Source organism: Saccostrea echinata, unplaced genomic scaffold (assembly GCF_033153115.1).
Source record: "Saccostrea echinata isolate AGI-Se365-2 ecotype Australia unplaced genomic scaffold, CSIRO_AGI_Sech_v1 ptg000054l, whole genome shotgun sequence".
NCBI classification, from domain to species: Eukaryota; Metazoa; Mollusca; class Bivalvia; order Ostreida; family Ostreidae; genus Saccostrea; species Saccostrea echinata.
The window spans coordinates 22,290,001-22,303,130 of record NW_026889803.1 but is presented as its reverse complement, the minus strand read 5'-3'; the positions used below and the strand labels follow the sequence as shown (position 1 = coordinate 22,303,130).

General features: G+C 33.5%; 1 protein-coding gene across 2 annotated transcripts in view; it reads left to right on the top strand.

Annotated features, from left to right (window-relative positions):
- The window catches only part of LOC133206083 (coiled-coil domain-containing protein 74A-like), a 214,685-nt gene that overhangs the window by 152,326 nt on the left and 49,229 nt on the right, over positions 1-13,130 (top strand). For both annotated transcript variants that reach the window (XM_061342014.1, XM_061342013.1), the window contains one exon: positions 2,383-2,560. In XM_061342014.1, the coding sequence (XP_061197998.1) occupies positions 2,383-2,560 (178 nt within the window). The remainder of the gene's footprint in view (positions 1-2,382; positions 2,561-13,130) is intronic.

The following is a 13,130-nucleotide window of genomic DNA, read 5'->3' as shown; positions in this document are numbered from 1 at the left end:
CACTTCATGCATAAGGTTGTCAACTTCACTTAAGGAGGTCTAATACTGATGGACAAAACTAAGTGTTTATATATTATCATTTATTGTAGGAATAGTAAGGAGATCATGCAGAGTCTGTAGAATGAGGAGTTTGTGAATAGTTTGGTTGCATGTACATCATGAAAACACTATGAAGGCTGGGTGATAGGTGGAATTGTTCTTCTCAAACTCAAATTTTATTTTCACCTATCAATACATCATATGTCCTGTAGTTTACAAGTATATAAGGCCCAAGAACTCTCAAGAATTGCATTCCATCTCTCATTGACACTGTACTTCATTGTCTAAGGATCTGACTCCCTTGCCCATTTATTCATGCATGTATCGATCATCTCTACAACATCCCTGTTTTAAGATGTTCCATACATGATTCTATTTCACTAAATATCAGTCTCATAAAGAATACTCTGCCTTGCATTCATATAAAGCATTGTAGAGTAGAAAAGCTAGGATTTACCAAGAGAATATTTATAATACCAAGAGAAATTTTCAAAAATACAAATACCTGAGCAGTTACATGTATTGATCAACAACAAAAAAAAGAGAAAAGATTGCAATGATCAAGGTCTCTAAAGATAAGCTAATTTTTAAATATAAAAATTTAAATAGTTACTAAGATTACAAACAAATGCCCTGGTGAAAAAATATTTTTTTTTAAACAAGTACCGGTAGATATATATTTTTATTGAATCAAGACAAAGGGAGATAGCTCTTCAAGGACAGATCAAAATGAAAAAAAAATAGGAGCACATTCAATTCTTTCTAATAATATTACTTATCGCTTGAGCATTAATGCACTGAAAACTATTGAAATGTATCAAAACTGATATTCATCAGTGACTACAACAAAGTAATTTCAGGATATTTATAAAGTTGAAGATATTATAAATGACTGTTAAAGGGTGCTTAAATAATCTTCAAAATAAATTCTAGTTGTTATGTTAGCAATCATTGTTGCCAGCTAGGAATAAAACTTCCAAAATAAATGCCCATTTTCTAAAATAGTAGGGAGTATTAAGTATGGTGAAAAAAAAGTTGAAGAATATTAACTATACAAGCAATATTGGAGAAATGCATTCTTCTCTGTAAAAGCACAATAAGATTTTTACAGATTTAAGAATAATAGAGTATAATTGGGGCTAAAAGATACAATTTCATTATCGATGTACCAAATTTGAACCAAGATTTCCTAACCCTGAAGACTGCATATTTCTTAACTAGTGATCAAATTTTTTAGGTTGCCAGTATACTGCTAAAAAAATCACTGGATTTGGATCTACAGGCTAACTGGAATGCTATAATTATGCTCTTTTTGGATATTAACTGAAAAAGTTGTATTAAGTGTAATTCAGTATTCACTTAAACCTATTTCTTATTCAGATATCTACACAATGACTTTCCACAACATATTATGACATTGAATTATCAACTAATCTCTCTCTCTCTCTCTCTCTCTCTCTCTCTCTCTCTCTATAAAATATTTAAATTTAAAATTCAGTTTTGAAACAAATGATTTATTTTTTTTTATCAAAGCAACATTTTTTCTGAACATTGTACATTTAAAAAAAAACTTCAAGAATAATTGTTTTTGCATATTTTTGAAAATTTTGTTACAATGGCAATGTCAAGTATAAGATTTTTTTTTTTTTTAAATTTATCAATTCAAAAACACAATATTTCCTTCATATTTGCCAAATTTCATGCAAATTGGTTGTCAAAATTGTAAGATATTTACATTCAAGTACACCAATGTGACAATTTTGTCAGTATTCCAAAACAACTCGGTACTGAGGCTACCACTCACTTAAAACAAGTCAGCACACAAAGGGTTAATATTTAAAAAATAATAAAAATATAGAAAATTTTAAAAATTACATACATTACAGCTAGTAACTATTGAATATCTATTGCCAGCATGGATGTTAACTCTGGTGTAATAAAAAAAAAAATACAATTATTAGTTACTGGGTACTCGATCATTAATCAAAATAAATGAGTAAACGGCTACTAAAAATTATCTGATTTGACAACTCTACAAAAAAACTATTGAATAGAAAGGTTTTTTTTTCATATTTGATAGAGATACAATCTTTGTGGATGAAATCAAGTGAATAACCATTAATATGTGGACGAAAATCAAAATGTGCCTGAACATTCTCAATAAATACTTTTTGATAACAAGTATTAAAAGAACCAAAAGGATTGGATCTGAAAATCCAAATTTCTTTTCCCTTTTGATACATTGAACCCCTCTATCCTTTGTATATTTTTTACAGACCCCTGAATTTTAAAGATTGAGAGTATTCTGATTTAATATTCTGTATTTCTTTTTGAAATTTTCAGACAATCTCGTATTGAGATGTTGCAGCAGCAAGTTTCTCAAGGGGGAGGAGCTTTAGCTGAGCAGATAGCTGCTGGTAATCTGAATCCATTTAGTAACCAAGTTAGACCTCCCACCCTGGCTGAATGTGAAGCTATAATAAAGCATCTTCAGAAAGTCAATGAAAATCAAGCTCATGAGGTACATATACTACACTTTCTGTAGGATAATGGTTCCTATTTCTTTTCAGGATTTCTAACTTTATTCTTGTTTATTACTTCGATCAATATCATTTTAAAACCCTCATGGTCACATGACTTAGTTAAACTTTAAGTGCAAAACATAATTTAAACCATCAGTACTTATATAAATTTTTGACAATTTTGTTTTACTTCACCATATATAAAAATATAAAAAAAGTTTTAACATTCTTGTAAACATTAATTAACAAATTATGGAATAGAATGATCCACTCCTCTGTTTCCCTACACTGCACATTTAACAAGTCAGTGATGTCATACATGCTCTATTAGTACAGCAAGGTCATACTCGATGAACTTGTGCGCAGTATTACTGTACATGTTCATATTCAAAATATTCAAAATTAAAGTGCCGTCACTAGGTATTGAATGGTTGGCATTATCATGAATTAGCCCTACACACGTCAGCGCCATATATTGTATTTATAAATGATTTTTTAATGGTATTCATGAATTGGTGAATTGTTGTCTGTGCCAAAGCCACTACAATATGAAGCCCACTTTTTAGCTCACTTGAGCTGAAAACTCAAATGAGCTTTTCTGATCACCTGTTGTCCGTCTGTAAACTTTTCACATTTTCAACTTCTTCTCAAGAACCACTGGGCCAGTTTAAACCATAGTTGGTACAAAGCATCCTTGGGTGAAGGGGAGTTTAAATTGTAAAAATGAAGGACCAAGCCCCATACCAAAGGTAGATAATCAATAGGGTGGGGTCATTAAAAATCTTCTCAAGACCACTGGGCCAGAAAAGCTGAAACATATGGAAGCTTCCTGAAGTAGTGTAGATTCTAAATTATTCAAATCACGGCCCTGGGGCTAGGTTGGGGCCACAAGGGGGAATCAAAGTTTTACATTGAAATATATAGGGAAAATCTATCAAATTATTCTCAAGAATTACTGGGCCAGAAATGGTAAAACTTATGTGGAAGCCTCCTGGGGTAGTGAAGATCCTAAATTGTTCAAACCATGGCCCCCAGGGGAAGGGTGGGGCCACAAAGGGAATCCAAGTTTTACATTGAAATACAGGTGACTCTCGATCTCTCGAAGTTCAAGGGATCGTAAGAAAAGTTCGAGAGATCGAGGGGTTCGAGAGATAGAAAGTGAATAAAATCCGGAATTTTCAGTTCCGATCATCATTGTTCAACTATTATAAATACCGGAAGTATATGTTGATAATATCATTGCACGTTTTCATTCGTATTTTACAGGTAATTCACTTGATTTCAACAACAATGATCGTATTTTGAATAAATAAAACGATCTCTTTAAGTTTCAATATTTATTTGTTCTCATTTCATGATTACATAAAACCTGAATAGCAATCGTCGGTGTGGCTACCCCCCGGGCTTGATCGGGTCCTTTACCAGATTTCTCGTAATAAATCGGTATTTAATTCTTGAGATAGGATTTCTTGTGCAATGTTTGTCATGCTGGGATTATGTATACTCTAATAAAACTTCATAATCTATGGAAAATTATTGACACGCCTCTTAAATTATTTTCTAAAAATTTTCGTCTCGCTGTCCAGTCAAAATAAATTTACCAATTATAACCAATTACTAATTTATATCAACAATCGGAGGCTCACAGGTATAGTGTCATCTATGTAAACACCCAATTAACATCTCCACGCCAGCCCCAGGCTTTCACTGTTATCCAGGTAAGGCCAAGCTGCATTAATTTTACGCTTGATTGGCGTGTACACACACGCAATCAAAACTTCGAGAGATAGAGAGTAAAAAACAATGAAATATGTGTAACGGGAGCCAGGTCTTGGTTCGAGAGATAGAGAACTTCGAGATTGGAAGTTCGAGAGATCGGAAGTAAATTTGGTTAATTATATAGAGGGAAAAAACGGGACCGGAGGTTCACTTCGAGAGATCGAGAACTTCGAGAGATCGGAGTTCGATCCATCGAGAGTCACCTGTATGTAGTAAAAATCTTTAAAAATCTTTTTCTGAAGAACCAATGAGCCAGAAAAACTGACACTTAAGTGGAAGCATTCTGGGTTAGTATAGATTCTAAATTGTTCAAATCATGACCCCCGAGGGTAGGGCCGAAAACTAAATTGACACAAAAACATTACAATGTATCTTGTTGCCACATATGCTGTAGAGTAAATAATTGGAATATAAAATGAAAAGTGCTATTCAGATGTTGTGAATTCCAGAATATTGCCTATTGCATATTTAAGCTCTGAGTTTCTTTTCATTTAATTCAATTAATTAAAGTACGACTGTCTATTCAGAAATGTTGCCTAAATTCCCACAATTTATATATTAGAACCAGCAGTGTCCAGATATTTTTATACCCAACGCAACAAGTTGCGTGAGGTATAATGTCCCCCTTATCCAAGCATCTCCGATGTGCAGGATAAGGGTCATTCTATAAGGAAGCCTGACAGCTTCGAGAGTTGACATTGAATTTCTATTCTTAGTTTATCACGACAGAGCCTACTTCACAGCCGAGTGATTTTCTAAAGAAAATTCACCCGGCTATTGTCTTGTTTCATATAAAAGCCCCTGTGCCTTTCGAACACGTTCTCTTTTTACAGCTTAACAGAAAATTTGACATTTATTGAGAGATAATCAGGGTCAGGAAATTATGCAATGGATGTAGATTATCTATGTTATTATAGACATAAGTATATAATATTCATAAAATAGGGATAGGAAGGTCAACTCTCACAGCCGTCAGGCTTCCTTATAGAATGACCCTTATCCTGCACATCGGAGATGCTTGGATAAGGGGGACATTCTATTTCGTATGCCTTCTGGCATTCTCAAGTTGACATTGAATTCTTTAAAGCCTCTCAATAAATGTTAAAAATTCACATACTGTAATACACAAGGAAAATTGTAATCTTCTAAATCATTCATAATTCCACAGATAATACCAATAGGATATAAAATCTGAACTTAAGTATTTTTATGAAAAATAGGAAAGAGAAAAACAGAATCAATATTTATTGTAAAAAAAATTTCATCATGTTCATTGTCATCAAGTACTTCCTTTCACAAAAATTAGACTTGTAAAATTCATCACAATGAAAAATCAAATCATTATTAACTATAACGTCCATCTTTGACCATATCGCACTCATAGTCCCTCAATGCTAGGCATCCTTCCGAGATAATACAGCTGAGGAAAACTGATTTTGATCCTGAATATTTCTGTTGTAAAACCATTGGAATGTAGAAGCCGAAGACCAGTTTGCTGTTGATAATATGTCCTTCAAGGTGACTCCGGACAGGTAAGCTGTCGAGCATGATGCTCCTCTGAAAGAATGTGCTTGAAATATAGAAGTATCTATACCAGATAGTTCCAACACTCTTTTTAGCCATCTTGCTATCGAACTCGATGTTACTTGTTGAAATGTTTTAAAAGAAACTAACAGTTTAGAAGATTTCCTTTTTTCTTTTGTTTTCTCTAAATAGTGTTTTAATGTAAACACAGGACAAATGGTCTTATCATGAAATGCATCTATTTTTATCAAAGAATTCCAATTTCCAAATTTTATGTTTTCTGCAAATCCTGAATAGAAAAACTTACGAAGTTTTCTGTAATATTCATACTATCAACATTCATTAAACTCAGAGTCTGAGATCTTTGAGCTGATGTCAAAGCTAATCGTGCAGTAGTCTTATAAGTCAGCATTTCTAATTTTAATTTATTTAATGGAAATTGTGTTGCTAAAAAACTTAAGACTTTTTGCACATCCCAGAATGATCTGTATTTTGGAATGGGTGGTCTTAAATTAAATATTCCTTTCATAAATCTAGCGATGAAAGCATTATCTAGAAATTTAGAGTTTCCAAGAGATGCTAAAGTTTGTGAAATAGCACATTTATGTGTATTGATGCAACTATAAGATTTATTTTCTAAACAAAGAGTTGTCAAATAATTAACAATGTTTACTTCATTTGGTGCAATTGGATCAACATATTGTTTACTACACCAATGCATCCAAGCTTTCCATGGATATTGATACTGTTTAGCAGCGGAGTTTCTCCACGATTTTGCAATGATTTTTGAAGCTTCCTTTGAAACTCCTTTCTTTTGGAGATATCTCTGGATACACAACAACCTATCAGAAATAACTTTCTCTTGTTCATTGGATGCAGAGAGTTGTTGTGTGCTAGAGTTAGCAAATCTTTCTGAAATAGTAGCTTGACTGGAAAGTCTATTAAAGCCGCAAGCAACCTGGGGAACCATGTTTGAGTTGTCCATAATGGACATACTAATAACACTCTTTTTACCTGTTTGTCCTCTATTTTCTGCAATACTTTTGCCATCTGACTGAAAGGTGAAAAAATATATGGATCAATTATATTATTCCATGATAAAGAAAATGCATCAAATTCAACTGCATTTGGATCGGGAAACCAAGATACATAATTATCAGGTATTTGTGTATTCAGTCTAGATGCAAACAGATCAATTTTAGGTTTAAAAAATCTTCTACATAATTTTTCAAATACATCTGCATTTAACATCCACTCAGTACAATCATTAAACTCTCGTGACAAGTAGTCAGGGATTTTATTATTTTTTCCCGGAATGTGCACTGCTGATATAAATATGTTTTTACTGAAACACCAATTCCATATATTCTTTGTCTCTTCTAAAAGTGACAAAACAGATCCCCCATTTCTATTTATATAAGCCACTGCTGTTGCGCTATCCGATTTCACACAGATATGACAATCATTGTAAAATTTACAAAGGGCAAGCAGGGAAAAATAGATTGCTCTCAGCTTAAGCTTATTTATATGTAACAAACTCTTTCTAGCATCCCATCTGCCTTGTGTGGAATTTTGTGTGAAATTTCCATCTTTAAGTATTGCTCCCCAGCCAATTAATGATGCATCAGACTCAATATATATCTGAGGAGCACTTGGTCTTATTGTTTTACCATTGTAATCTTTTAAATTTTTAATCCACCAGTTTATCTCGCTTTTTGATTCTTCAGAAATAATCATTTTTCTATCTTAATTCTGAAAATTATTTTTTAACGCTGTACATTTGTCCCTGTCTAAATATCTATGATACAATGGGCCCAGTTGTATTGCTGTACTTGCAGAATTATAAAAACCAATCAAAGCTGTAACTTCTCTGATTGAAACTTGATCTTTTCTCAGAATATCAGAAGATAGATGTAAAACCTTTCAATTTTTTCATCAGGTAACAAAAACTTGAAACTCACTGAATCTATTATAAATCCCAAATACTGAATTTGTCGGGAAGGAAAAAGCAACGATTTTTCAGAATTGATATGAAATCCTAAATCCTTTAGTGTTTTTATTAAAAGCTCTGCATTTGATCTACACTTGTTTATATCCAAGTCCTGATTCAATGAATCATCTATATAATAAAAACAACAAATTCCCATACTCCTCAAGTATGAAAATACTGGTTTCATTATTTTTGTAAAAACTCTTGGAGCACTTGATAAGCCAAAAGGAAGACAAGTAAATTCATATAATGTACCTCTCCAAATAAATTTGAGATATTTTCTCTAAGTATGATGAATTGGGATTGAAAAATATGCATTTTCCAAGTCAACCGAAGTAAAATATGCATCTCGTTTAAGCAATTCTGCAACATGTTGTAAAGTTTCCATTTTAAAATGATGATATTCAACAAAATTATTCAATTTTTTCAGATTAATAACAGGTCTGAATTTTCCATTCTTTTTCTTTACGAGAAAAATATTTGAAATAAACTCATTATCCTCATGTTGAGATTTTTCAATTGCACCCATGCTTATTATTTTTTCAACCTCATCATCAATCAATGCACACTCTGTATTGTTAAAATTTGGAGTATTTGGAATACAGTTTTGAACAGGTTCTTGTTCAAATTCTATTTTATACCCAGAAATAGTCTCTAATATCCAATCATCATCTGTTATATGTTTCCATTTATCTACAAAATTTTTTAGGCTGCCTGCCTTGAATTTAGTTACCTCTAATTGTAGTAACCTCTGCGCAGATTTCTCCTGCCTCTTGATCCCCGAACAAAGTTCTTGTTCTGGTCTGTGTAATTGAACTCTCCTGTTCTGTATCTCCCTCTGGATTGAGGGTTTGCCATTATCCTGTTGTTACCTCGACTTCCTCGAAAGTTTTTTGAGAAATAATTCCTATTTATTTTTTGTGTATCATTTATATCTTTAAGTCTTTTCACCACATCATCAAATAACTTGTTATCCCCAATTTTTTCATTGCGATTGCATAATTGATGGTATCTTTTGTCAATAAAGGGTTTCATTAAGAGCCTTCTATTAACTGAGATTTCAAAGAAGGCATTCAGAAGCACCGTTAGAGAATCTGAAATACATTTTTTCAACTTTTTTGAATCTGGCAACTTATTTTTTAATTCATCAGCCATTCTAACAATTGGAACAATTCCATGACCCAAAAGTTTCTGAACAGTTTGCAAACCTAAATCTTTAGTTTTTATGTTTCTGTCTAAAAAGTGCCAAATTTCTGAATTTACAGCTGGGGGTGACTGGTCCTTACAATTTGAAGGAATTTTCAACTCTTTGATAATAGACTTAACATCAGATTTTTTCTTAACTATGGATTGCACCATTTTTGCAATGTTTTCATTTGTTTCCTTGCCAAACTTTTCATCATCTTCAAAAATTTTTGGTAGTTCAGTCAAAAAATCATCAATTTCATTGTCATTTTCTAAATCCTGTTGTTCATTATCAGAAAAAATATGGTGAGACTTAATTTCGTTTGACATGCTTTGGTCATTTGAAAAATTTGACATACTTTGGTCATTTTGATCATTTGAATTTGAGTTTGACTTGCTTTGGTCATTGATAGTACATTGGTTTTCATTTCTATTAGTAATAACCTCTTGTGAACTCTCATTTATTTTTCTTATTGCCAAATTAGCCGTTTCTAATACATGATTCAGGACTTCGTCCATTTTATTTTGCCAAAGAGTTTCTTTATTTACTCTTTGCTTTTTGGGTTTTTCTGGTTTTAGACTGCCCCGGTTTATGTTTTCTCGTGCCTTTCGCACTTCCAGTTAGTTTATTTGAGCATTGGGGCAAAGTTGACAAGTTTTGAGATGCTTGGTCTAATAATTCATCAGCCAAGTTGTTGTTATTTTTATCTAATTCGAACCCCGAAAAACTGCCCTCATCGTCGGAGGCAAATAATTGCATTATGTCATCAGTATGTAATGAACGACCCTTCGAAGTCGAAGGTTCCTCGTCCGACATTATGTTCAAAAAAGGTTCAACTCAGAAACTCAGATAACGAAGTCTAATGCAGTATAAATCTGGAATAAACGAATGTATGAAGTGAGTAAATTTACTTTTAATGCAAGTAGTACTTGAAATTCAACAACCCGCGTCGGGTACAAATCATGAAAAAATCAAACCACGTGCGTGGCGTGAAATAAAAATGGTCATTCGAGTCGAATGACCACCTACCAGCTCTGTCGCCTAAGAATAAAAAGAGAACGCGTTTGAAAGGCACAGGGGCTTTTATATGGAACAAGACAATAGCCGGGTGAATTTTCTTTAGAAAATCACTCGGCTGTGAAGTAGGCTCTGTCGTGATAAACTAAGAATAGAAATTCAATGTCAACTTGAGAATGCCGGAAGGCATACAAAATGGAATGTTTTTTACCCCTCCATCAGTCTGTGTGTCAGTCAGTCAGCCAGTCCGTCAACCTGTTTTTTTTGTCAGCGCAACTCCTCATAAACTGCTGCACAGGATTTCATCACACTTTGCAGTTATTTAGGACACAATGTGTAGATGTGCATATTACAAGGAAATTCCGATTCCTTTATTTTTCTGGGAATTTCGGCACTTTTCAACTTAGATTTTTGGCCATATCTTGAATATAGAGATGAACAGTTTGTCAGCTCAACTCCTCTAAACCGCTGCACAGAATTTCATCAAACTTTGCAGTTATTTAGGACACAATGTGTAGATGTGCATATTACAAGGAAATTCTGATACCTTTATTTTTCTGGGAATTTCGGCACTTTTCAACTTAGATTTTTTTGTCATATCTTGAATGGAGAGATGAACAGTTTGTCAGCGCAACTCCTCTTAAACCGTTGCACAGAATTTCTTCAAACTTTGCAGATATTTAGGACATGATGTGTAGATGTGCATATTACCAGGAAATTCCAATTCCTTTACTTTTCTGGGAATTTCGGAACTTTTCAACTTAGATTTTTGGCCATATCTTGAATATAGAGATGAACAGTTTGTTAGTGCAACTCCTCTTAAACCACTAGACAGAATTTGGTTAAACTTTGCAGATATTTAGTACACAGTGTGTAGATGTGCATATTACCAGGAAATTCCAATTCCATTATTTTTGCCATAGGAGTTTTGCCTATTATTGAAGAAACTTTCTAGCAAGGTAATAAGGAAATCCACTGGAATCAGCTTTTGTAATGAAATTTTATGTGAAATACTTTATGACCTTAAAAGACCCCTATTGATTTTGAGGTAAAAATATTAATGATTTAACACACACACACACACACACACAAAATCTTGGAAAGTTCTCAACCCCCCACCCCCACCCCTCTCAAATTGTTGCTTTGCCTTAAATAATTTCATAAGTACAGTATATAAACAAATTCATATGACTACATCAAAATTTTGTTTCCATCAATTATTTAAATATGTAAATTGTCATGTGTTGGACATGGACTTACACTCAATAACAAATCGAAATCACTGAGGAATTTAAATAACAGTTTGTCAGCATAACTCCTGCACTGAAAATCCTGAAATTTTGTAGGTATTTCAGACATATTGTATAGATTTGTATATTACCAAGAAATTTTTATTCCATTATTTATCTAGAAACTTCAGCCCAATTAAATTTGTAACATACAAAGATTTGAAAGTCCTTATATGCAAGAAGTTTTGATATGATGATTTTTTGCAAGTAATGCCCCTTTTTGAATTATACTGTGTTTTTAAAATGCACTGTGCCATTCATTACGTGTTGCATTGTCGAGTTTTGGGGGAGCATGGGGTATGTGAGTTTGCTCACTTTTTCTTTCATTTTTTTACTGTATGGTAACCATAACTACATTTTGCATGCATTATATAGGATGAAAAATTCTCAATATTCACTAAGGAGTTGCATGACCATGCAGTCAATGGCCCATAGCAACCTATAATGATATAAGGTCACTTGATGATACAAATATCACTAAGCGTTGCAATTGCAATGCCATAAATTATTGCATTGATAGTTGACATTCTCAACTGCTAATGCTAAATTGCCGCTTAATGATATACACTAGTATAGCATTAAGCGTTGCAGTCGCACCCTTTAATGAAAAAAAATTCAAGGCCCCCCCCCCCCCCCAACTGGTATCTTGACGTCATATGTGTTATTTGACTGTGTGAAGGTGTGATTTTTTTTTTCATGCTTTTTTTTTTTTTTTTACTGGTGAGATATTTTACCAGTGTTTTAGAGTAGGATTTCCCCCGTAGCCATATTTACCCCCAGAGATTGTACCCTAGAGTAGGATTTCCCCCTAAGGGGAAATCTCCCACCAGAGCCAAATTTCCTCCTCTTTCTTGCTCAGAGTAGGATTTCTGCCCTCGTTATGGAGTCAATATAAAGTACAACAGCAAGTTTTGTGAAAAAAAAGATAAATGATACACTGACTTTTAAATGAAAAATGAATGTTTTTGACTTATATACAGTTCAATTGTAGTAAGAATTTTCTCAGCATGTTTTTCCAATCAATCATGGAGTCTCAACCCGAATAGAAAGCTTTCAAAAGAAATGAAAAATTCCCCAAATTCGAAGCCTCAACACCTCTAATGGCGAAGTGGTACTTGTATTTGTTACATATTTTTAATGTGCAGTATATCAAAGCTATCTAAAGTTTAAAGATTCAGTTTGTTTTCAAAGAAAGTAATTCATCTATACCTTTTACTACTTGTGTGTTGTTTGAATCCAATGAACTAAAGAATAGTTGGAGTTAGTATCTCATTAGAATGAATAAAGAACCCTCACTGCTCAATGGCCCTGAGTGCCGAGTAAAGGTTTAAATTTGAAGCCTTTCACTGGTATATGGTGACGTCTCTAAATGAGTAAAAAATTCTCAAATGGGACGTAAAACTACATACAATCAATCAATCAATACATCTGGTCACCATTTTGAAGAAGGGACACGTGACAATGTGTCGCCCCCTTCCCCCTCATAATACAAGTACAGCCATAATATTTTATTGGGGGAAAATTGGCTCTGGGGGAAATCGCACTCTATAACTACTACACAGAGTAGGATCCCCCCTCCCCCGGAAAATTGAATCTGATGTGGGATTTCCTTGGGGAAATCCTACTCTAGAGTAATTTTTCTGCAGGGGAAATCCTACTCTAGAGCAAATTTTCCGGGAGGAAAGATTTTAAATGGGAAAACTTACTCTACAAGACTGGTAACCCCCCCCCCCCTTTGATAAAACCGGAGGATACTGCGGGTCTTATACAGTTCAAATTGTGTG